This window comes from Canis aureus, chromosome 2, assembly GCF_053574225.1.
Source record: "Canis aureus isolate CA01 chromosome 2, VMU_Caureus_v.1.0, whole genome shotgun sequence".
In the NCBI taxonomy this organism is placed as follows: Eukaryota; Metazoa; Chordata; class Mammalia; order Carnivora; family Canidae; genus Canis; species Canis aureus.
In genome coordinates, this window is record NC_135612.1 from 61,872,713 (window position 1) to 61,894,788 (window position 22,076).

At 52.6% G+C, this 22,076-nt stretch overlaps 1 protein-coding gene across 8 annotated transcripts in view; it reads right to left on the reverse strand.

Annotated features, from left to right (window-relative positions):
- RGS12 (regulator of G protein signaling 12) overlaps nt 1–22,076 on the reverse strand; it is a 119,991-nt gene that overhangs the window by 86,854 nt on the left and 11,061 nt on the right. For 7 of the 8 annotated variants that reach the window (XM_077875669.1, XM_077875660.1, XM_077875642.1 and 4 more), the window contains exon 2: nt 3,409–5,389. In XM_077875669.1, coding sequence (XP_077731795.1) covers nt 3,409–5,289 — 1,881 coding nt within the window. In that variant the 5' untranslated portion in view covers nt 5,290–5,389. Of the gene's footprint in view, nt 1–3,408; nt 5,390–8,061; nt 8,165–22,076 lie in introns of those variants that run through there. The other variant, XM_077875632.1, reaches the window with a different exon arrangement.

The following is a 22,076-nucleotide window of genomic DNA, read 5'->3' on the forward strand; positions in this document are numbered from 1 at the left end:
ATGATTGTGGGCTTGATGAGGCCTTTTCAGATATATCGCCGAAGGCATGATTCATGAGAGAACTCATCACCTGGGCTTCACTAAAACTAAGAAGTTCGGGGCAGCCCAGGTGGCTCAGCGGTTTAGCGCCTGTCTTTGGCTCAGGGCTTGATCCTGGAGACCCAGGATCGAGTCCCACGTCGGGCTCCCTGCATGGAGCCTGCTTCTCCCTCTGCCTATGTCTCTGCCTCTCTCTCTCTCTCTCTCTCATGAATAAATTAAAAAATAAAATATTAAAAAATAAAACTAAGAAGTTCTGCTCTGGGAAAGACCATGTCAAGAGAATAAGACAAGCCACAGACTGCAAGCATATGACAGGGAAGGATATGAGAAGGGGTCGGCATCCTACCTCATCAAGGAGCTGCAAATTAAAATAAGAGTAAGATACCACTACACACCTGTCAGAACGGCCAAATCTGGGCCTCCCACCACAGCACGTGCTGGCGAGGACACAGAGCCACAGGAGCTCCTGCTTACCACACTGGGGACACAGAATCACCGGTGCAGACGCTCTGGGAGATGGTCTGTCAGTTTCTTACAAACTAAACATTTACCATCTGATCCAGCAATGAAGCTGCTTGGCATTTACCCAAAGGAGCTGAAAACTCGTCCACACAAAACCCTACACACAGATGTTAACAGCAGCTTTGTTCATAATTCCCCAAACTCAGAAGGAACCAAGATGTCCTTAGCTGGTGATGAAGGAATAAGCTGTGTCCATCTAGATGGTGGATTATTCAGCGTTAAACAGAAACAAACTATCAAGGCACAAAAGGGCCTGGAGGAGCCTCAGGTGCACGTCAGAGGAAGAAGCCAGTCAGCAAAGGCTGTGTGCTGTAGGAGTCCCTCTGCAGCACATTCTGGAAAAACAGAGCGACGATGGGTACAGGAAGGAGACCAGTGGGTGCCAGGGGCTGGGGTTGGGGAGGAGGACCCCGGGGGAGCACGAGGGTGTTTAGGGCAGCAAAGCTCCTCTGTGTGATACCACAGGGGTGGACACCTGTCATTCCGCAGTGGTCTAAGCCAACAGACACACAACATCGACAGGGACCTGGAACTGAGCTATGAACTCTGGGTGATGATGGTATCAGTACCGGGTACTCCCCGGTGGGGATGCGGATAGTCAGGGAGGCTGTGCACATGTGTGGGCAAAGCGTATGCAGGGAATCTCTGCACCTTCTTAATGTTACTGTAAACCTAAAACTCCCCTAAAAAAAATTAAATCTTGGGCAGCCCAGGTGGCTCAGCGGTTTAGCACCGCCTTCAGCTCAGGGTATGATCCTGGGGACCCAGGATCAAGTCCCACGTCGGGCTCCCTGTATGGAGCCTGCTTCTTCCTCTGCCTGTGTCTCTGTCTCTGTGTGTGTGTCTCTTATGAATAAATAAAATCTTAAAAAAAATTAAATCTTTAACAAAAAGAAGAAATCCAAGGTTTGAATCATGACCCTGCTTAATCCTGACTGTTAAACCTCAAACCTTGGCTACGTCACTTGCAGAACAGGGGCTGTAGCACCCCCTCTTCGCAGGTGCCCTGAGGTTGAAACCCCACTGGGTGCAGTCTAAGACAGCAGAGAGCCCTGCAGCGCACACACAGGGCTTCCACCCAGAATGACCAGGGGTACACCGGACCTGCAGAGAGCCACATAAACACCCTTTCCTTCCCCCAATGCAAAAATCCACTTATACACCACCAGTGGAGACACATTTGTGGGATATGCATTCAAAGGGGTGGTGAATTTTCCAATTTCAGATAACATTTACCACCTTTCGGGCCCTCCTTCCTTAGCCTACCACAGCAATAGGGAAGGACGTGCTGCTGGAACCTCCCCACCCCCAACCCCAGAAGGAGGCTCAAGTGTGAAGCATCCATGTCACAGTCTGGCTGGCTGGAGCAGACGAGAAGGATGTGGGTGGGGGGGATCGCCCCAAGAACCCAGGCCATGTGTGGCTCAGCCAAGGGACAAAAGAACAGGTGCACATGACAATAGAACATCTGGCAGCAGCAGTTTAGGAACTGAGTCAAAACCCACACAATTACAACTGTTTATAAGGACAAAAATCTACCCTTAGACTCTTCAAAATGTGATCATGGCCATTGGGAGAGGGAAAGCCAGGGGGTCTGACCTCTCCTCCATCTCTAAATCTTCAGAGTGCTGTACAGTGGAAACTACTATGACTAGGAAACTACTAGGAAGGGTGCAGGCATGAACAGAATATTCGCTGAACAGCCCCTCAGCTCTCCTGTTTCCCCAACCCCATCCTCACCAGCCAGCAGAAGGATCTCCTTGTGAGACTCTTGGCTATCAAGAACAGAAATGTGAACACATGCAGAAAAGGTATTTTAAAATCATGAAGGGCAGCCCTGGTGGCGCAGCAGTTTAGTGCCGCCTGCTGCCCGGGGTGTGATCCTGGAGACCCAGGATCGAGTCCCACGTCGGGCTCCCTGCATGGAGCCTGCTTCTCCCTCTGCCTGTGTCTCTGCCTCTCTCTCTGTCTCTCATGAATAAATAAATAAATAAATCTTTAAAAAAAATAAATTAAAAAAATTAAATCATGAAAAGTCCTCTGAGAAAAGTCCCTTGGAGACAACCCAAGCCAGGCACCATTCCACGTCTCACTGGGTCTTTCACTGGGCGCCGGCCACACAGCAGCTCAGCCTGTCCCTCTGGTGCCACTGGCCACCCCTCTGCCAAGGAAAGTCCTACATGCTAACGCCCGCCCTCATGCTCCAAACTGAGCTCCTAGTGGGGAAGGCAAAGGCCCCAAAGGGACATGGACAGGTGTGAGATGCTCAAAGCACTGCTGCACCAAGCATGGTCCCTTACCATTTGATAGGCACCTTCAGTGAATAAGGAGCACAAGCCACCAGCCCACTGCCGAGTTCAGCCAGCATTTCTTTCAGGATTTTCCAGATGAAGTAAACAGAGCAAGGATCCACACCCTGGGAAGTGACCTGTCTTGAGATCAACAGTATCTGTGCTTCAAGAATTTTCTCATCTCAAAAGGGTGGGATAAAATGGGCTCCAAAGGGGCCCATGGATAGGACCCTCCTAGGCACCAGCAGTACGAAAGGGCAGGAGGGAGGGAGGGAGGAGAGCCTCAGCCTGGCTGTGAGAAGTGATGTCCCTCCTCCATTATCTGCTCTGCACAGGACCCGCCAGAGAGGGGGCAGTACCTAGAGGGCTCCCGGGCAGGACAGAGCCCACCGCACATAAGCAAAAGACGTCCTGCAAGGCCAACAGAGGCAGGGCCCAAGGGCAGCAGGAGAAAAACGGGACTGGACACTTGTCAACTAGCATGTATCATGCCATCAGTGACTGAGTTACGATATCCAGCTCAGTTTTACCGAATCACATCTAACAGGCTTACCTTTTTGTCTTCCTTAGTCTTTCTAACTTGTCGATGGGGACCGAAAATGTTTTGCATCCCGAAAGCCTTCCTGGACCAGTCCCTTTTCTGGGTGCTCAGGGGGGGCTGTGCCAAGCTGCCCTCCACCCTGTAGCGGTCGGCGGGAATCTTGCTCATGGGAGGGGGCAGCGTGCCGCAGTTGACACTAGACCACCCATCGGTGGAGTCTGTGTAAGACTCCTGGTCACTGGCATGTCCGCACTGCCACTCCTGCAGGACGTGGACTGGAAGCCACCGCTGGCCGAAACTACCGCCGTGGCCCACGGCACCCCTCTTGGAAGGCGGCACTGAACTCCGCAAGGGGGCAGGGGGAGCCTCTCCGTGAGAAGTGGACCCTAAGTGCTTACTGAAGTCCCGGCACCTATCAGCCTGTGGAGAGGCCTCAAACAGGGGGCCCCCTTCGGGGTCGTGGCAAAAGGCCCCATTCCAGGGGGCACCCCAAGGCTGGGAGCTCCTCCCACCGGCACCCTCCCAGCCACTGTTGCTGGGGCCGTGCCTGCTAGAGCTGGCGCCCAGGTCAACCACAAGCACTCGGCTGCTTCGCTCCTCCTGGTGGAAGTTGCCAATGCCACTGTCACTGTTGCTGCTGGTGCTGGTGTTCTGGTGGGCATCCGCATCCCCGTCCACAAAGGCCCGGGCCCTGACTCCCTCGATTAGCTCGCCCATGTCTCTGTACAGCACGGAGACAAACTGGAGGACAGGGAGAGAGGATGCTGGGAACTCAAGGCAGCCGTTGGTGTCGGGGTCAGCCGTGCACTCAAACCCAAACCGCCGAGCAATGCCCTGATGGATCTTGTGATTGAATAAGTCTGGATCCACCATGAACACGTGGCAGGAAGTCCGCAAGGCACCCTCATCCTCGTGAGCCAGACTCCCATCGTCACTGGTCTGCATGGTCACGAGCCCAAAGAGCCTCCTGTCATCTGGGCACACAGCACTGAAGGCCAGCTTCTCAGCCGGGTACTCGGCCAGAACAGCCGCCTGGTCAGTACAGAGCTGCACACGGTCGTGCAGGACCCGCATCGTCACCAGGGAGTGGATTTTCTGCTCCGCCCGCAAGCGCCGCAGGCAGCCACGGATCGCCTGTAAACTGTCCGACTCAAGGTTGCAGCTTGTGGAAGGAAGTTCGATGGAACCTAAGTAGCCTACGACCATGGCAACGTTTAAAATACTTGCATCTACTACAAAATCTTCAGGATTCTCAGGTCCGATACTGAAAACCGAATCATCATTAATCATTTTTGATACTTCCTCCTTAGAAAGCAGGCCAGGATTCGGATGACTTATACTTTCACGTCCAAGGTCAAATCGTGCAGCGGCTGACTCTGAAAGGGATCTTTGTTTCAATTTCAAGGGCTCTGAATTGCTCGCACGAAGACTAGGATTTTCAAAGATCATACTGAGAATTCCACCGGACTGCATTTCTTCAACAACTCGCTCTGCTCTATTTATACCTAAGGCTTTAGAATCAAGCTTGGGCTTCAGCCAGCCTTTTCCTTCATAAAATCCAATCTCTTCATCACTGGAACAGGACTCCACGTGGCCAATGCCTTCACCAATCACCATGTGCAGGACACCAGAACATTTCCCAATTAATTTCACTACATCCTCATGGGACGCTTTCTTCACATTGATTTCATTGACAGCAAATATCTGATCACCAGCACGGAGGCCCACAAAATCTGCAGGGCTCCCTCTCATGACACAGCTGAGCACACAAGGCGCCTGACCAGAAAGGGTGAATCCGTACCCTGTTCTTCCTCTGGCCACTTCCACACTCCTCATGCGAAGGGGCGCCGGCCCATGAAGTGGACGCTCCACTGTGTCCCCTGCTCTATACATCTCGATGTGCTTGCAATACCAAGGGCATCATTCTTTACTGCAGGGGATCCATAGTTCAGGGAATGCTGGGTGCTACTGCACTTTTCCTTGAAATAATGCCCTAAGGAAGACAATAGATAGCTTGTTATTCCAGATCCCATATTTCCATTGCTTACCCATATCACCTAAATATAAAAAGATAACTCATAACAAAAACCATCATAGAAAGAGTGTCTGGTTAACACATAAATGTCCAAAGGAAGGAAAAGCAGTCTCTACATATGGTAAACCATAAAGTCAGCCTAAGAAATTTCCCTCCGGAGCAGACTGTGTTTCCCAGAATCGACACCCTTTGCAACACTGATGTGACGTTACTCCCACCTTAGGTTTGAGGGATCCAGGGCTGCAGCAGAAGCTTCTCCTGCCTTCTCCTGCCTGTCTGGGCAGAAAGGAAAGACACCTCAAGACCCTTACCATTCCAAGTGTGATCAGAAGACCAGTAGCCTGGCAGCGCCTGGAAATGGGCACAATGGGGCTCTCGTGCCCCTCTGCAGATCCAGCACATCCCTACCTGCACTTTAATCTGAGACGCAGAGGCAGAGTGAGAAGCAGTGCTGGCTACAGACCTGGGGTAGAAAGGCGCCTATCTGATCACAAATTCCTCCATCACAAGCAGCAATCCATCAGGAAAGAGTCAGCTTATATTCTCTCATATTTTTCCTCCCTCAATTAATTTCTTCTGAACAAGGTACCATGTGGGAAAACTGAGTTAGTCTGAAATCGCCTCAGCCAACTACAGAGGCCACCGGATAGAACAGTTAAAACCACCAAAAAGAGCAAAGGAGGGCAGCCTGGGTGGCTCAGCGGTTCAGCGCCGCCTTCAGCCCAGAGTGTGAGTCCAGGGATCAAGTCCCACATCAGGCTCCCTGCATGGAGCCTGTTTCTCCCTCTGCCTGTGTCTCTGCCTCTCTCTCTCTCTCTCTCATGAATAAATAAAATCTTTAAAAAACATTAAAAAAAAAAGAGCAAAGGAATATAATTTAATCGTTCCGGGGATGACTTCAGCCTTGGTTGTCCTCAAAAACAAACCTGTGTCAGGGTCCCAGGACCATCCCAGTTCCATGACTCATTAGGAGGACACACAGGACCTAGAATAAAGTTGTGCTCATGGCTGGGATTGATCCCAGGGAGTTGGCCAAAGGGAGAGGTATGGGGTCAAGAAGTCAGGGGGACGAAGTCCAGAGGAATCAGGTGCCAGCTTCCAGCATCCTCTCCCTGGGACTCAGGTGGGATGCACTCCATTCCCAGCAGCGTGTAGTGACAACACGTGTGGGGTCTTGTCAGCCAGGGTGGCTCGTTAAGGACGTAGAACAGGGCTTGCTGGGGCTGGTCCTCCAGGCCCCTGCCCCTGGCTCAGCCCAAACCGCAGACCCTCAGGAAGAAGGGGTCTGGCACAGGCAGGGGGTTGTCCAGCTGAGGAGCGGGAACACTTCCTGGACACCTGCCCAGGCCCAGTGCAGCACAGGCCTCTCGGGGGACAGCCTGGTCCCACTGTGGAGCTCCTACTGTACAAAACCCTTCAAAGATCACTTTAAAAAACAATACAGCAGGGATCCCTGGGTGGCGCAGCGGTTTGGCGCCTGCCTTTGGCCCAGGGCGCGATCCTGGAGACCCGGGATCGAATCCCACATCAGGCTCCCGGTGCATGGAGCCTGCTTCTCCCTCTGCCTATGTCTCTGCCTCTCTCTCTCTGTCTCTCTGTGACTATCATAAATAAATAAAAATTTAAAAAAAAAAATTTAAAAAAAAAAAAAAAAAAAAACAATACAGCAAATCATGTTGTGAAGACCCAAAACAGTATAGATATCATGTTTCTTAAGGAAAGTACATTTTTAAAATAATTGTTCTAAAGTTGTTAGGATCAATTCTTCATCCTGGGAAAGGTACGCAGTCACAGAAGCTTAATTTCAAGTAATGCCCACCCATGCATGACAGAAGAAGCTACAGGAACTGAAGGGTGTGCTCCAGGGTGGCCCCACCAGTGGAGGCAAGGACAGAGAGGACACAGTGTGCAAGATGTGGATTTGAACAAAATCACCCCGATGGCTAAGAGTGATAAAAGAACAAAGTATTTCTAAATTACCATACTGTTTAATATCTAAGTAGTGATACAAGAATCACTTAAGTATTATGACTGGACATTTAACTACTTGATATTCATCATTAAAAACATCTATTAAAGTTGGCCAAGAATAGTGTTCAGGGTCTCCTCACCAGGCCACTTCCACGCTGAATGATGCTCCCCCACCAAATATGCCTCACCCCCAGGGAACTGGGAAGTAGCCTCCCACAGCCAAAGAGACCTCGCAGGCATGTTCAGGTGAAGGCTCCTGAACACAGAAGGTTATCCTGGCTGATCTGAGCAACCCCTGGAGTCACAGGGTCCTGATCAGAGGGAGGCAGGAGGGTCAGGGTTAGAGAGAAGTGGAGATCAGAGTGGCAGGCTATGAAGGTAGAGGAAGGGCCACACAGCTCCCAATCGGGGCACCCCTAGAAGCCACAAAAGGTGAGGAAAACAGACCCTCCCCTAGGGCCTCCAGAAGGAACAGTCCCACGACATTGTGACTGTAGCAGGTGAGACTGACTGTGGACTTATCACCCAGAACTGTGAGAGAATAAAGTTGTGTTGTTCCAAGCCTCCGAGTTTGCTTCCGTGGCCACAGAAACTCGTGCCAGGGGCGTCACCCTACTGGTGAGGAGAGAGCACACAGATGCAAGGGCCACTATGCCTACCTGTGCCACCCATCACCATGACCCCTCCCAGGACAGGGGTTGATGACGCCCTGCTGCCTTCCTCCAGTGACAGAAGACTGCTGGCTGTCTCTGCCAAACAACAGGTACTGCCTGTATAAAATTAATGATTTCCCAATTTTACATGCAGAATTATTTTGTAATTCACCCAAACACCAGAGTCCTAGCACTGTACGATGTAACACCAAGCCAACAGTCTTCTATGTGACTTACCCAAATATTTCTACTGGATTCTTACAGTCACATTCCTCTATTGATTAAAAACTGTTTCTAATTCAAGCAACTTTCTGACGACAGGTCCTGTCCCTGTGCTTTACTCACTGAAAAAGAATTGTTTCTAATTCATATAAGTAGTGTCTTAATACCTACAACCACATTTTGAGTTCAGCCTACAGGTTAATTTTTCCTTAAACTATATCAGTTAATAGTAAAGTGAGCAGAGCGAAATTTGGAAGAAACCATAGGGCACAGTTTCCAGCTCCTGTTGGCATTTTTGCCATCTGGGCTGCTCAAGTGCCAGTTCCTGGGTCCCCTTCCTCCACCCGGATACTCCAGGTGAGGAGGTCTGAGCTGCCCGCTTCAACAAAGTCTCTCCCCCACACACACCTGCCAGGTGATTTCGACAGGTAACAACACCTGGAGCGCCCTGACTTGAGATCACCTGCTATGGGCTGAATGTGTGTAGCTCCAAATTCACAGATGTTGAAATGCTACCCCCCAGTGTGAGGGTGTGTGGAGGAGAGGCTTGGGAAGTGAGGAGGTTTAGATGAAATCGTGAGGGTGGAGCCATCAGGATGAGATTCGTGTCCTGTAAAGCAGGACACCCCCACCCCCGCTCTCCATCAGGTGAAGACAGTGAGGACTCGAGAAGGTGGTTATCTGGAACCAGGGAGTGTCCTCGCCAAACACTGGACCTCGGTGTGCTTTCAGGTGCTCAGCATGCAGGGTTCTGCTGTAGCCCCAGCCAATGGACACATCATCCAAGCTGGCCTCCCCATTGCGCAGAAAAAGGGAACAGCTCAGAAAGAAGCGACGGCTTCCTCACAACACAGACAATAGGACACAAGGGTCTCCCCACTATGCCCACTACCAGGATCAAATGACACTGTCATTCCTTTACCTACATCATTCAGGCCAGCAGGACCCAGGACTATACTTCAGGTGCCGTGACCTTTCCCTACTCCTCTCTGAGGTTCAAATCAGAAGACAGTCCTATCTGATGAGTTGCTCCACTCACAGCCACCAAGTGAGTGTCTACTCCGTGCCCTGCAGCATCTCACACCCAGAAGCCACACGGGGCCCTGAGCAGCCCCCAGGCCCCAGGGAGGGAGAGGCAGGATAAGGCAAAGAGCCACCACCCCACGTGGTGTGCTCCGGGCCCTGCAGGGGGAGCAGGAAGAGCAGGAGTAGCAGGGGGAAGAGGAGCAGGGAGAGGAGGAGGAGCAGGAGGGGCAGGGAGAGCAGGAGGAGGCAGGGGAAGGAGGAGGAGGAGCAACAGGAGCAGGGAGAGCAGGGGGAGGAGGATGAGGAGCAGGAGGAGCAGGGGGAGCAGGAGGAGCACGGGAGCAGGAGGAGGAACAGGAGGAGCAACAGGAGCAGGGAGAACAGAGGGAGGAGGGGGAGCAGGAGGAGCAGGGGGAGCAGGAAGAGCAGGGGGAGCAGGGAAAGCAGGAGTGGGAGGAGGGGGAGGAGGGGGAGCAGGGAAAGCAGGAGGAGCAGGGGCAGAAGTCTGCCGGCCCAGAAGGGAGAGGAGAGGAGCACAGCATCTAGCACTCCTGCCAACCGCATGGCTCACCTCCTTCCTCTATCCTTCCTTGCTGGGGTGCATTTTGGAACGATGATGCCCCAGGTCACCATGATAGGCCCTGAGCTGAGCACAGGTGCCAAAAGACCGAAGCGGGGAAGAGCAGCTACAACAAGGGGGCCTGGAAACGAGGTAGAGGGGGAGGCTGAGGACCCCGGGCAGAGGGCACCCAGCACATGAGGACAAGTGGGAAGTGCAGGAACAGAAGCAGATATCAGATAAGCACTAGCAGCAGGGAGCTGTGTGCAGTACTTGGTACTTGGTACTTGGCCTGAGCCAGGGCTGTTCTCAGGACTCCACGTGTGGTAACATGTGTGCCCACAAGCCACACTGCTATGACGTAGGTAGGATTACTCCCATTTTGCAGATGAGCAAACAGACACACTGAGAAGCTAAGCAACCTGTCAAGGCTGCACAGCTCCTGAGTGTCACAAGTGGATTTGAACCTCGCTCTCTCCACCTCCACACAGAGGGGTCCTTAGAGGAAGCAGAAGCAGCCCTGGGGCTGAGACAGCAGGCGCCGGCCACCTCCACAGTCCCTCTGACCGCCTGATCTCTTGCTGCAGAAGCCCTGCGGTGCCGTGCCACCCTCTCCGACCAGGACCCACCCACCAGCAGGCCCTACCCCTCACATCCTCCCCCAAAGCTGTTGTGTCTGGGTGCTACCTCCAGCCACCACTGCCATGGCACCAAACACCCACTGGGCACTATTCCCCCCAACTTCTTGGGGACATTTGCAGAAGATGCAGCATAGCCCCAACACCGTCACACATACCAGGACGCATGCTGACCATCCTTGCACCCTGGCCTCACCTGGTCTGATCCATTCTGGTAACCTGTCACCTGATCTCAGAGAAGCACTCCCCAGTCCAAGACATGTTTCCTGCTCTCCCCCAGACTAAACTGACCTAGGACCTGCCCTCTCCAACACACCAGGTCCCCAAAATGCCAGAGAACGGACTGGTGGGTTCTTGGCTCACCAAGGCCAGTTCCAGGCCATGAACAGCCACTAATAACCCACACCCTCACTGAGCTCTCATCCTTAAAGGGCCCTCCCCACAGGTCCCGACCTGACCCACCACTGCTTGACACCTGCACACATTACCTGCCGTTCAATGGTGACACCAGGTGGGACCTTGTGTGGGACTTGGCCCAGAACAGGGCTGCCAATTGAGGAAACAGACCCTTCCTTCAAAGACCCCACAGCTCAGGGACAAGGATGCTGGCTGACTACCCAGGACTCCCCAGCTGCACATCTGCATACCTGTTGCTTGGTGAGTGGCTCCCAAGGAACCCAAGGGGCACAGCACACCCAGTGGGGACCCTCCGGTGGTCACGGCCCCCACCCATTGTGCTCCACAAAATGGCATTGCCAGCTCCCTCGACCAAGGTAAGGACCCCTTTCCTCTCTAGACTTCAAAGCCCTCCCCTGTGGGTAACCCCAAGGCCAACAGGAGATGAGAATAGTGCAGAAGAGCTAAGCCACCAAGAGGATTGACCAGGAGCTGCCAAGGGAAAAAGTGGGAATGGAGGGGAAGAAACATGTGGATAATTTGGTGACAAGTCTCTCTGTTCATCTGTCACTATACCACCCACAGAAGGCAGCCAGAATGGGTTCCCCAAATTTGTAGGGTATATCTGGGTTGTATGACTTAAATTGCACCCCATGCGAAAACATATTCTCTTCAGAGAACCCTGAAGGCAGCTAAGACTGAAGCCAGACTTTTTAGCATTTGATGGGATGTCTGGCCTTGTTTGATGTTAGAAAAAAGTGGAAAAGGACTGAGAGAAATAAACTGGAAGAATGATCAGAGGGATCCTGCAGTCACCAGAGCAAAGGGGACACTCCCCAGCCTCACTCCCATGCTCAGGGGACAGGCCACTTGCTCAAGCCCTACAAAGAAAAACACAGCAGTTTAATTACACGCCTCAAACCACAGTCATGCCAATTCTCAGGGAGTGCTTTGCAACCAGGCTGTTTCTGCAGAAGCAATGGGTTACCACAGCCCCAGTAACACAGCTCCAGTGATGGTGGGGATGGAGAGCATGGGTGGACAGATTGGAGGTAGATGGGGGATGGATGGATGGGGAATGAATGGAGGGGGGGGATGGATGGATGAGGGATAGAGAGATGGATGGGGATGGATGAAGGTAGATGGATAGATGGATGGATAGACTGACTGGATTTATTAGTGGTAGTCAATGTTTGCCCAATAAAACCTGGTTGGGGATTAGGTGGTCCAAAAATTAATGGACCCAGGACAGCTGGGTGGCTCAGCGGTTGAGCGTCTGCCTTCAGCTCAGGGCGTGATCCCAGGGTCCCGGGATCAAGTCCCGCATCAGGCTCCCTGCATGGGGCCTGCTTCTCCCTCTGCCTGTGTCTCTGTGTCTCTCATGAATAAATAAATGGAATCTTTAAAAAAAAAAATAAGGGACACCTGGGTGGCTCAGTGGTTGAGCGCCTGCCTTTGGCTCAGGGCATGATCCCAGATTCCGGGATCCAGTCCCACACTGGGCTCCCCTCGGTGAGCCTACTTCCTCCTCTACCTGTGTCTCTGCCTCTCTTTGTGTGTCTCTCATGAATAAAATAAAATCTTTAAAACAAACAAAAAAATTAAAAATTAAAAAAATTTTAAAAATTAAAAAAAAAGTAAAAGAATCAACTGGATACCCCTTATCTGGAACCAGTCTCATTTGTACCATTTGTTTGACTCCCCGGGTTGTGTTTCTTTTTCTTCACCCATGATGCAAGCTCTAGGCCAGTGTGGGGCTGCCATGGGAAGGTGGGCCTGCCCCCACATAAACATCAGCCCAGGCAGACTGTGCTCATCCGAGCCAGCCAGCCAGCCAGATGCACCAAGGGCCACGTTCCCAGCACAACCCTCCAAGATCTGCGGCACTCTGGTGCTCTCCTGAACAGGAAGAGTCTGATAAACTGCAACAACGTGTAAACAAGCTCCCAGACATCCTAGAGGGGTGAGCTGAAGCCTCAAATATACGAGGCAAGGAGAATTTCCCATGTTCTCTGTAAAAGACTTTTTGGGCTTTGGGACCAAAGAAGGAAATTCTTTTAAAAGGACTCCTGGACAGGTGGTACCTCATGTGTGTAGAATTCTGCAGTCCTCCCCTGAATACCAGAGGCCTAAAATAGCTCTGTTAATACAAAGAAGCGAGCTGATGTTTGTCTGCATCTGTCTCACAAATACTAGGAGCACCTCTGTGCAAGTGCACCTCTAGGAGGAGGGAAGAATGGAGACAACAGGACCTGCCTGGGGAACCTGTCCTGGGGGAGCCTGTCCTGGGGATGTTCTCCTACGGGATCCTATCCTGGGGAACTCATCGTGGGGAGCCTGTCCTGGGGTAGCCTGTCCTGGGGACGCTGTTCTTGGGATCCTGTCCTGAGGAACCCATCATGGGAAGCCTGTCCTGGGGAACACATTGTAGGGGAGCTTGTCCTAGGGGAGCCTGTCCAAGAGAACCCGTTGTGGGGAGCCTGTCCTAAGTGAACCCATCCTGGAGAGCCTGTCCTGGGGAACACATAGTAGGGGAGCCTGTCCAAGGGGAGCCTTGCCTTCTATCCCCCCAGTAGCTAAGACAGAGTCTAGCAGGTTGCTCTAGTCAGGGCTCTTGGACTGTGGAACTGGACCTTAGAGGACCAATCATGCCATTATGCCATTCATGTGATCCTGGTCAAGTGAGGACCTTGGTCATGTGTATTGTAGAGACCCCAGAGCCACGGGCTGAGGCTGTGTCAGATGAAATCACACATGAGAAGTAGGGCAGGGGCCAGGCCTTCGCTTCCATCCTTGCTGGCCCTCCCCCACCCATCTGAGAAATCACAGTCCCAGGAGACAACACAGGACCCCCTGCGTGGTTCCCTAAGGGCAAGGATGTGCTGGCTGCATACACCAAGTTCACCAAGTTCACAGCACTCTTCCCTTTTGAAGGCCCCTTCCTGGACTACCTACTGTCCACAGGGCCCATCACAGGCCCAGGTCCTTCTGCTCGCTCCCCTCCCTGACTCATGAGCATGAATGTGAGCCCAAGGGTGACGTGTGGCTATGCAGGCAGTCTGTGTTCACGTCTATGGGCCCACTGGAGCATAAGAAGGTATTCAGTGGGCAGCCTGGGTGGCTCAGCGGTTTAGCACCGCTTTCAGCCCAGGGCACGATCCTGGAGACCTGGGATCAAGTCCCACATCAGGCTCCCTGCATGGAACCTGCTTCTCCCTCTGCCTGTGTCTCTGCCTCTCTCTCTGTATCTCTCATGAATAAATAAATAAAATCTTAAAAAAAAAAAAAAAGGTATTCAGTAAGCACCTGCTGAGCCACTAAACATGGCTGAAAGTCTTACCTTTCTCTAAGTATTAGAATTTTAATAATTTTTTGTTCAGAGCATCTAAAATTTCTAAAAAGAGCAAACATGATTCTTGTAATGAGAAAAAAATCAAAGTTAATAGAAGCGTGTGATGAATTTTACACGTAATTCTTTGTTGTACAAAAATGAAGGTGGCCTTTTCTCTCCAAACTCACATCAATCCTGCCCCGCCATTGGCCCAACAAGGATGCCACAGGGAAGACAGATGACCTGTGGGGTGCCCCAGGCTGCTGTGGGGGCACCTGTCTTCCCTAGCTGGCTTCCAAGCAGGAGACCTTGCCTGAATCACAATAGGGCCGGGCAAGAGTGGGGTGCCTGCCCGGAGCCCCAAGCCTTCATGGCAGCAGAGCAAGGGCTGCAGGTGCAGAGAGAGGGAGTGGTCACAGCATGCTGCCCACCACAGACGGCAGAGCTTGCTGGGCAGGATGAGCAGAGGGCATTGCCACCCCTGCCCAATAATCAGTATTCTGATCAACACCAACTCAGAAAACAGTAAAAGGATGAAAGAAACCCAACATCAGGTTTCTGACAGGGGTGCCAGGGGGTGCTCCAGCGGTCAAGCATCTGACTCTTGATCTCAGCTCAGGTCATGATCTCAGGGTCGTGAGTTCAAGCCTGGGGTTGGGCTCCACACTGGGTGTGGAACCTACTCAAAGAAAAAAAGAAAAAAAAAAAACTGACAGAAAGCCACTCTGGCATGTTTCTGAGTTCCCGCAGGTGAAGCTAGGATCTGCCCCATTCCCTGTTCCCAGATCCCATCACCTCTGAACCCCCGAGCCCCTGAACCCGACCCCTCAGACAAGGGCTGGCAGCCTAACTGCCCCAGTAACCAAGCATGAGATGCAGCCTTGTACCCAACAAAGTCGCAGGCCACAGGGAAGCAGGTTGGCCATCAGGGTGTGTGGGGGTCAGGCAGCCAGGGCCACGGGCTGCCCTCTGCTCCTTCAGGTGACATGGACCCTACAGGCTGATCCCAAGCAGACTGACCCTGTTTACATTGACAGAAGGGAACCATCAAGAGTTTCCAGGTGAGGACAGTACTTGATTGATGAGCCTACGTTTCCAGTAACACCACACAGAAAGCCCACTGAATGAAACCCAGTCGCACAACACAGGTCCCACAACACGAGTGCAAACAGCACAGAAGGGCACAGACATGGCAATGAGGACTCTCCAAGGTCACCGCTCCTGCCCCAGCTGCGCACCTCTGGCACATCTCCCCAGCAGAGCTCGGCTGCACCTCCTCCCCTCACCCCTTCTCTGAACTCCCGTCACCACTGTCTCACCTCCTGCCAGCACCCCACTGTCCACGAGGATGTTCCCGAAAGCCACCTCCTCATCTCACCTTCTGCTTTTCTAAGTCCTGGGTGCATGTGAGGTCAGTGAAAGCTGCTGTGGGAGGAAAGGGGTGGAAGTGGCAGACTGGGATCCTGGGAGATGAAGGGTGAGCCTCACAAACCCTCTCCTTGAAAAACCGTTCCTCCAGGGAGCTGCTTATGGCAGTCCCTTCAGGAGCCCAAGACAGAGGAGGGCTCATCTCAAAGTCGTCCATGTAGTAAACAGCAATGTGATTCACAGGAGGCCCACAAAGTTGTCAAGAAAACTGCGTCAATGAAAGCACTACCACCTTGAACTGGAAGCAGGAGAAGCAGCACAAGATGCAAACTCCACTGGTGGGGAGAGGCCATCCCCCTGCAAGCACGTGCTGCCTTCCGTGAGAATGGAAGATGACTCAGAGTGGGGGTCAGAGGCCCTGAAGACAGAGTCAGGCCTGGTGACATAACCAAGACATTTCCAACAGCAGCCAGGCCCCCACACACCCCATCCCCCTCGCCTTGGGCAGAAGTCCACGGTGGCCATCCCATGTCTGTGCCAACAGTGTGCTCAGGTGTGGGAGGTGGGGCTGGGAGCTAGCCTCTCTTGCCCAGGATGGAGAGGATGCACATTCCAGGGGCTGAATCAAGGAGCCACAATCTGGGGACGCCTGGGTGACCAAGTGGTTGAGCATCTGCCTTTGGCTCAGGGCGTGATCCCAGAGTCCTGGGATAGAGTCTCATATCGGGCTCCCCGCAGGCAGCCTGCTTCTCCCCCTGCCTATGTCTCTGCCCCTCTCTCTGTGTCTCTCGTAAATAAATTAAAAAAAAATTTTTTTTTAAGATTTAACTTATCCATCCATGAGAGACCCAAAGAAAGAGGCAGAGACAACTCACTGGGGCCTAAAACCAGACAGTGGTAGAGCAGACTGACACCTATCAATGTTCTGATATAACTCAGTGATACCCTCCCAGTTGTCCCACCCTTGGCAGCCCTTCCTCCTGAGCCTCAGGCTGGACCTAGTGCCTCACTTCTAATAACCAGGGCAGAAGCAACAAGAAGTCACTTCCAAGATAATTTAAAAAGAGACTGGCTTTTGTCCTCGTTGTCTCCCTCACTTGCCCTGAGGGAAGTCAGCTGCCAGGCTGTGAGGTGTGTTGAGCAGCAGCCCCATGGCAACAATGTCTCTGGCCAACAGCTGGTAAGATCATGAGGCCTGCCAGCAGACCTGTGAGATCTTCGGAGGCCACCGCCACCATGTGAGTGAGCCTGGAAGCAGATCCATCACAGTGTAGCCTGGCCGACACCCTGATCACAACCTTGGGTGACACCTGAAACAGAGGACTCAACAAAGCCTCAGATTCCTGATCCAAGAAACTAAGAGATAATAAATGTTGGTTGTTGTAAGCTGCTGTTTGTGGAACTATCTGTTACACAGCAGTATGTGACTAATGTCCCATATAGTACAAAGTATGAAAGTTTTCGTTTGATTTGTTAGCACTGCTGCTATCAATATAGAAAAAAACGGCACTAGATTTATTTCTAGGTAGCAGTGCGTGATTAACTTTCTCAAAGTGTCCCCCTAAGGGTGAGCCTCACAAACCTTCTCTCAAAGTCGTCCGATGGAGTAAACAGCAATGTGATTCACAGGAGGCCCACAAAGTTGTCAAGAAAACTGCGTCAGTGGAAGCACTATCACCTTGAACTGGAAGTTCTGCAATGGGTGATTCAGGAAATCTGACTGCACACACTTGAGAGAAACTGACTACAGAATGGAACAAACTGGCCAAGAACAGTGCCTGCACTGGATGGCCACTGAAACACTGTGACCTCATAGCTAACCATGACAATCCCATCCCTCTAAGGAGGGCGCAAGGCACAGGTGCACTGCCCAGGGTCACCGCCGAACACAGACTCAGCTGACCAAGTCCAGTGTGAGCTCTTCAGCACCACCTGGCTGCCTCTCATTTTCTCCTAGCATGTGAGGAACAGACCTCCTGGGAGGTTTTTCTCCCACCAAAATGATGTACCTGGCTCTCAGTCTAGCTCAATTCCATGATACTTCATCTCCCAAATGTGAACACTAACCTAAGCTTAGGAGGCAAGTCAGCAGCCACTGAGATCATTCATGTGCATGAATGAGCACAAAATATACAATGTTCCGGGTCAGCATTTTGTGATTATGCAAAGGTTTTGCAGGGGCTTTTCTTAATGTCAGTTCTTGAGGTTTAACACTTCAAGTCCAAAGAAACCAAGAGATCAAGCCACAGAAGCAAGTATCGGGCTCGGTACTAACAGGGCATTCCCATCTGCCCTCCCGGTGGGCTCCGGGCTCCAGGCTCCAGACTCCAAGCACCAGGCTCCAGGCTCTGGGCTCCGGGCTCCAGACTCTCAGCTCCAGATTTTGAGCTCTGGGCTCCAGACTCCAGGCTGGGGCAGGAAAAACAAGCCCCTAACAGAGCTGCTGCGTGATCAGCAGGGGAGCTGAGAACACACTCCAACAACAGTAAAGGTACTCTTGGAAACAGGAACTAGGGCAACTATAAGTAATGAGGAAAGAAGAGAAAGAAATAAAAAGAGAGGAAACTAAGGACTGGCAACCTGAAGGTTTCATCTCTTCAAACACAGTAGAAAAACATATGTACAATGACTACAGTCTGATCCTGTGAAAAGGAGATGGTATTCTGAAAGTACTGATACACAGCTGGAGAAGTAGTTATGCCATCCTTACCACTTACGGCTTGAAATGCGAGCTCTAAACTTGCCTAGCTTCCTCCCTCAGGAGAACATGACACCAGTGCATTTTCAAGGCACTGAGCCAATGGATGGCCGGACAGATGCCACTCAGCCCTCGGCCTCCCCTCGGCCTCCCTGCCTTCCCAGCTACGGCCACAGCTCAGCGGCAGAGGGAGACCCTTGGCTGCAAGTGCCCGAGGCCCTCCGGACACAAGGGCCTGTGGGAACCAAGGGCCTGTGGGAACCGGCTAGGGCCCCGCGGCACAGGTGTGTCCCTCCAGTTCCCGGAGTCCCACCTACAGTCCGAGCCTAGCTCCAGGGTGCCTCTAACCCAGCACTTGCCCTCCTCCTAGCATGTGAGGGACAAGGTGGAGATCTGGCACGAAACTATCATTTAAATTACAAAGGTCCATTTTACTGGTTCAAAAAATATTAATGTATCTTTCTGAGTGAATCTAATCTTCTGGGATATAAAGTTCAGACCAAACAAAATCTGTAGGCTAACCAACTAGGAGAAGGAAATGTCCTACGCTCTCTCATCTCAAAGAGATAAACATGCAAGACCTCTGATGATTAGAAAAATGCATTCTTTAATACTGGCTGGGCTCACACAATGCACAGTGAATGGGACAGAGCACCTGCAGCCCCAGGCCACACAGACACCTGTGCTGTGACCCCGGGTCCACACTGTCCACACCCACAACCGGCATCCCTCACAGGCACTTGGGCGGGTCACCGGCCTGACCCACAGGCTCTCCCCCCTCATTTTGCAGGACTCTCTGTAGTGCTGGGCTGAACAAAGCTACTGAGGTAGGTGCATTCTAATGTAACTTCTTTTATTTACATCACATTAAGAACATTTTCTACACCAGAAGGAAGTTAGGGAAGCTCTCTATTAAGGAAAGAAGCTCTGGAGAAGGAAGGCAGCCAGAGGGCCAGGTGGGAGCTGGCAGAGGGGATCACAGCAAAGGGCAAGGCAGAGAGGGGAGAGGCTGGCGGGTGGCCCGCCGGCACCCCGCAACAGCTGGCTGTCACCCCTACTCCTGTGCAGCCTCCCTGGGCAGCGCGGAGCCCCGCTCCTGCTCCCGCAGAGCCTCCTGCTCTCCCTGACGCCACCTTTCCCACCTACACCTGCCCTCACCTTCCCTCAGGCTCGACTCGAACCCAGGCCTGTAACACTCCCCCACTTCTCTCGGGATCCAGCCTTAGCCTCCAGCCTGCCTGTTGAGGCCTGCCCCAGCCTCCACATCCACCTCAGACAGGCCTGTCCTCACCACCCACGATTTCCCTGTGCCTCATTCATCCATTTGCTCATTCACTCACTCAATGGCTGTTGAGTGGCTTCTACAGCAGCATCAAGTAGACAACTGTGAACAGTGACCAGGGGTGGCCCCGGCCTCTAGTGCTAGCCAACCCCGGGGGGACAGCACAGCTCATCAAGTCCACCAGTCATGGAAGGTCTGGGGGACACACGGGGTGGAGGCACCCAGCCTTGACCCCCTTGGGGAATCACTCTTCCCCTAGCGTGCCCTCTGCCCATCCCTCCATGGCTCCTTGGTTCAGTTCCGACCCACTAGCTCCTCCAATCCCCACCTCCCCCCCAGCTATCTGCAGACCAGTGGGCCTCACACTCCAGCCACAACGCTGTCTGCCCAGGCACCATACCACCTTCCAGGCCTTTCTGAGGGGCTCAGACAAGGGCCCACAGCCATGGCTCACTCCCACCTGGCCGTCACCACCAGGACCGAGTCCAGAGGATTCAGAGGGCAGGTGCCCACCCCCTCCAGCTACCAGCTCCTGGCTTGCTCTGTAGCTGATGGAACTGTGGGGCTATTTTTGATTCCAGTAATCAATTCTAGCTCAATTATCTGGAAGGACTGGAGATTAAACCATCTCAATTTTCCCTCCCGTTATTATCTGACTTTCCCTTCCTCCTTCTACTTGATTCTGTCTGTGGCTGTCACCTGGGCATCACGGGGCTATAGAGCTGTCAGGTCTGGCATGTAAACAGGACACCCAGTTAAATTTGAATTTCAGGGGATCCCTGGGTGGGTCAGTGGTTTGGAGCCTGCCTTCAGCCCAGGGCGTGATCCTGGAGTCCCGGGATTGAGTCCCATATCGGGCTTCCTGCATGGAGCCTGCTTCTCCCTCTGCCTGTGTCTCTGCCTCTCTGTGTCTCTCATGAATAAATAAATAAAATCATAAATAAATAAATAAATAAATAAATGTATTTGAATTTCAGATAATAGATGGCTGACTTTTAGTCTAAGTGTGTCCCAAATACTGAGCAGCCTGTGTTGTCTGATAAGTCTAACAGAAGGGACAGAGGAGGCCGTGGCCCTCACAGTCCCTGACTCAGTATCCCTCAGCTCTCCTTGCTGGATCCTCGCTGGCAACCATTACCGCCCCCCGCCCCCGGAATGTCACCTCTACCTCCCTCGCAGCTCCCCCAGCCCCACACAGCAGCTCCCCTAGGCCAAGTGGGCAGTGGCCGCCCACAGACAGGGGACAGGCTGAGCCCTGTGTCTATCCCCCTGCCTGACCCCCACACCTCACTCAATCCCCGGCCCCAGCCTGCCTCCTGCCTCACCCCCAAATGCCTAGAAAGACAGAACAATTTTCCTTGGCAACAAATGGCCTTATGTCAGGCCTCCCACGCGACATTCTCCTACCCACGTACAAATTTGGTCATTGCCTACAGGATTCAAGAGGGACAGGCAGAGGAGTCTTACACTGCCCTTTGTCTGGCTCTCTCATTAAGGCTGAAAGAAATCTTTCTGCTCTGCATGCCTTTCTCAGTTACTCCCAGGAAGATAAGAGAGTGTGCAAACACACCAAGTCCCTGTGCCCACTTCAGTGCAGACAGTATGAAGGAGAAGCTACAAGCCTCAACCCTGCCCACGGGGAAACTGAGGGCAGACACCATTTGGAAGCAATAGAGGAGGGGTGGCCAGAGGTCATATGAGCAAGAGGCCCCAACCCCTGGTGGCCCCACATGGCTCCTCACCTCCCGGGTCCAGGCAGGCTGTCATGAGCTGAATGGTGGCCCCAAAGACATCAGACCCTAATCTGCAGGCCCCGGAAATGTGGCCTCCTTTGGAAACAGGGTCTTTGCAGATGGGCTTAAGTGAAGGATTCTGGGACAGAAGATGGTCCTAGATGGTCTTAGATGGTCTGAATGGGCCCCAGATGCCATCCCAAGTGTCCTTATGAAAGGGAGGTAGAGGGCAGATCCAATGGAGACAGGGGACAGGTCACGTGAAGATGGAGGCAGAGACAGGGCGGTGCAGCCATGGCCCATAACTGCCAGTAGTCCCAGCAGCTGGAAGAGGGAGGAAGGATCCTTCCCTAGAGCCTAGGAGGGAGTGCAGCCCTGCCCACACTTAATTTGGACTTCTGGCCTTCAGAACTGTAAGAGAATAAATTTCTGCTATTTTAAGTCCCCCCATCTATGGTGCTTTGTGACAAGGGCCACAGGAAATGAACACAGGGCTGGGCCCAGGGCCCTCCTCTTCCTGGGGCCCAACCACCCCAACTTCATAGTGAGGAAGCCAACTGGCCGTTAAATTCTCCACAGAACCATCCTTCTGGCTGGACTCCAGGCAACTAGGGATACAGGGCTCTGGTGAGCGGGATGGTCTGGGCATGTTACTCTGCCCAAGTACCACCTGGGGAAAATGTGTCCTAGGCTTGGCTCCTCTGGACTACATTTAGGAGGAGCCACAGAACTCACAGCCTGCCACAAGCTAGCTGCTTGATAGAGATG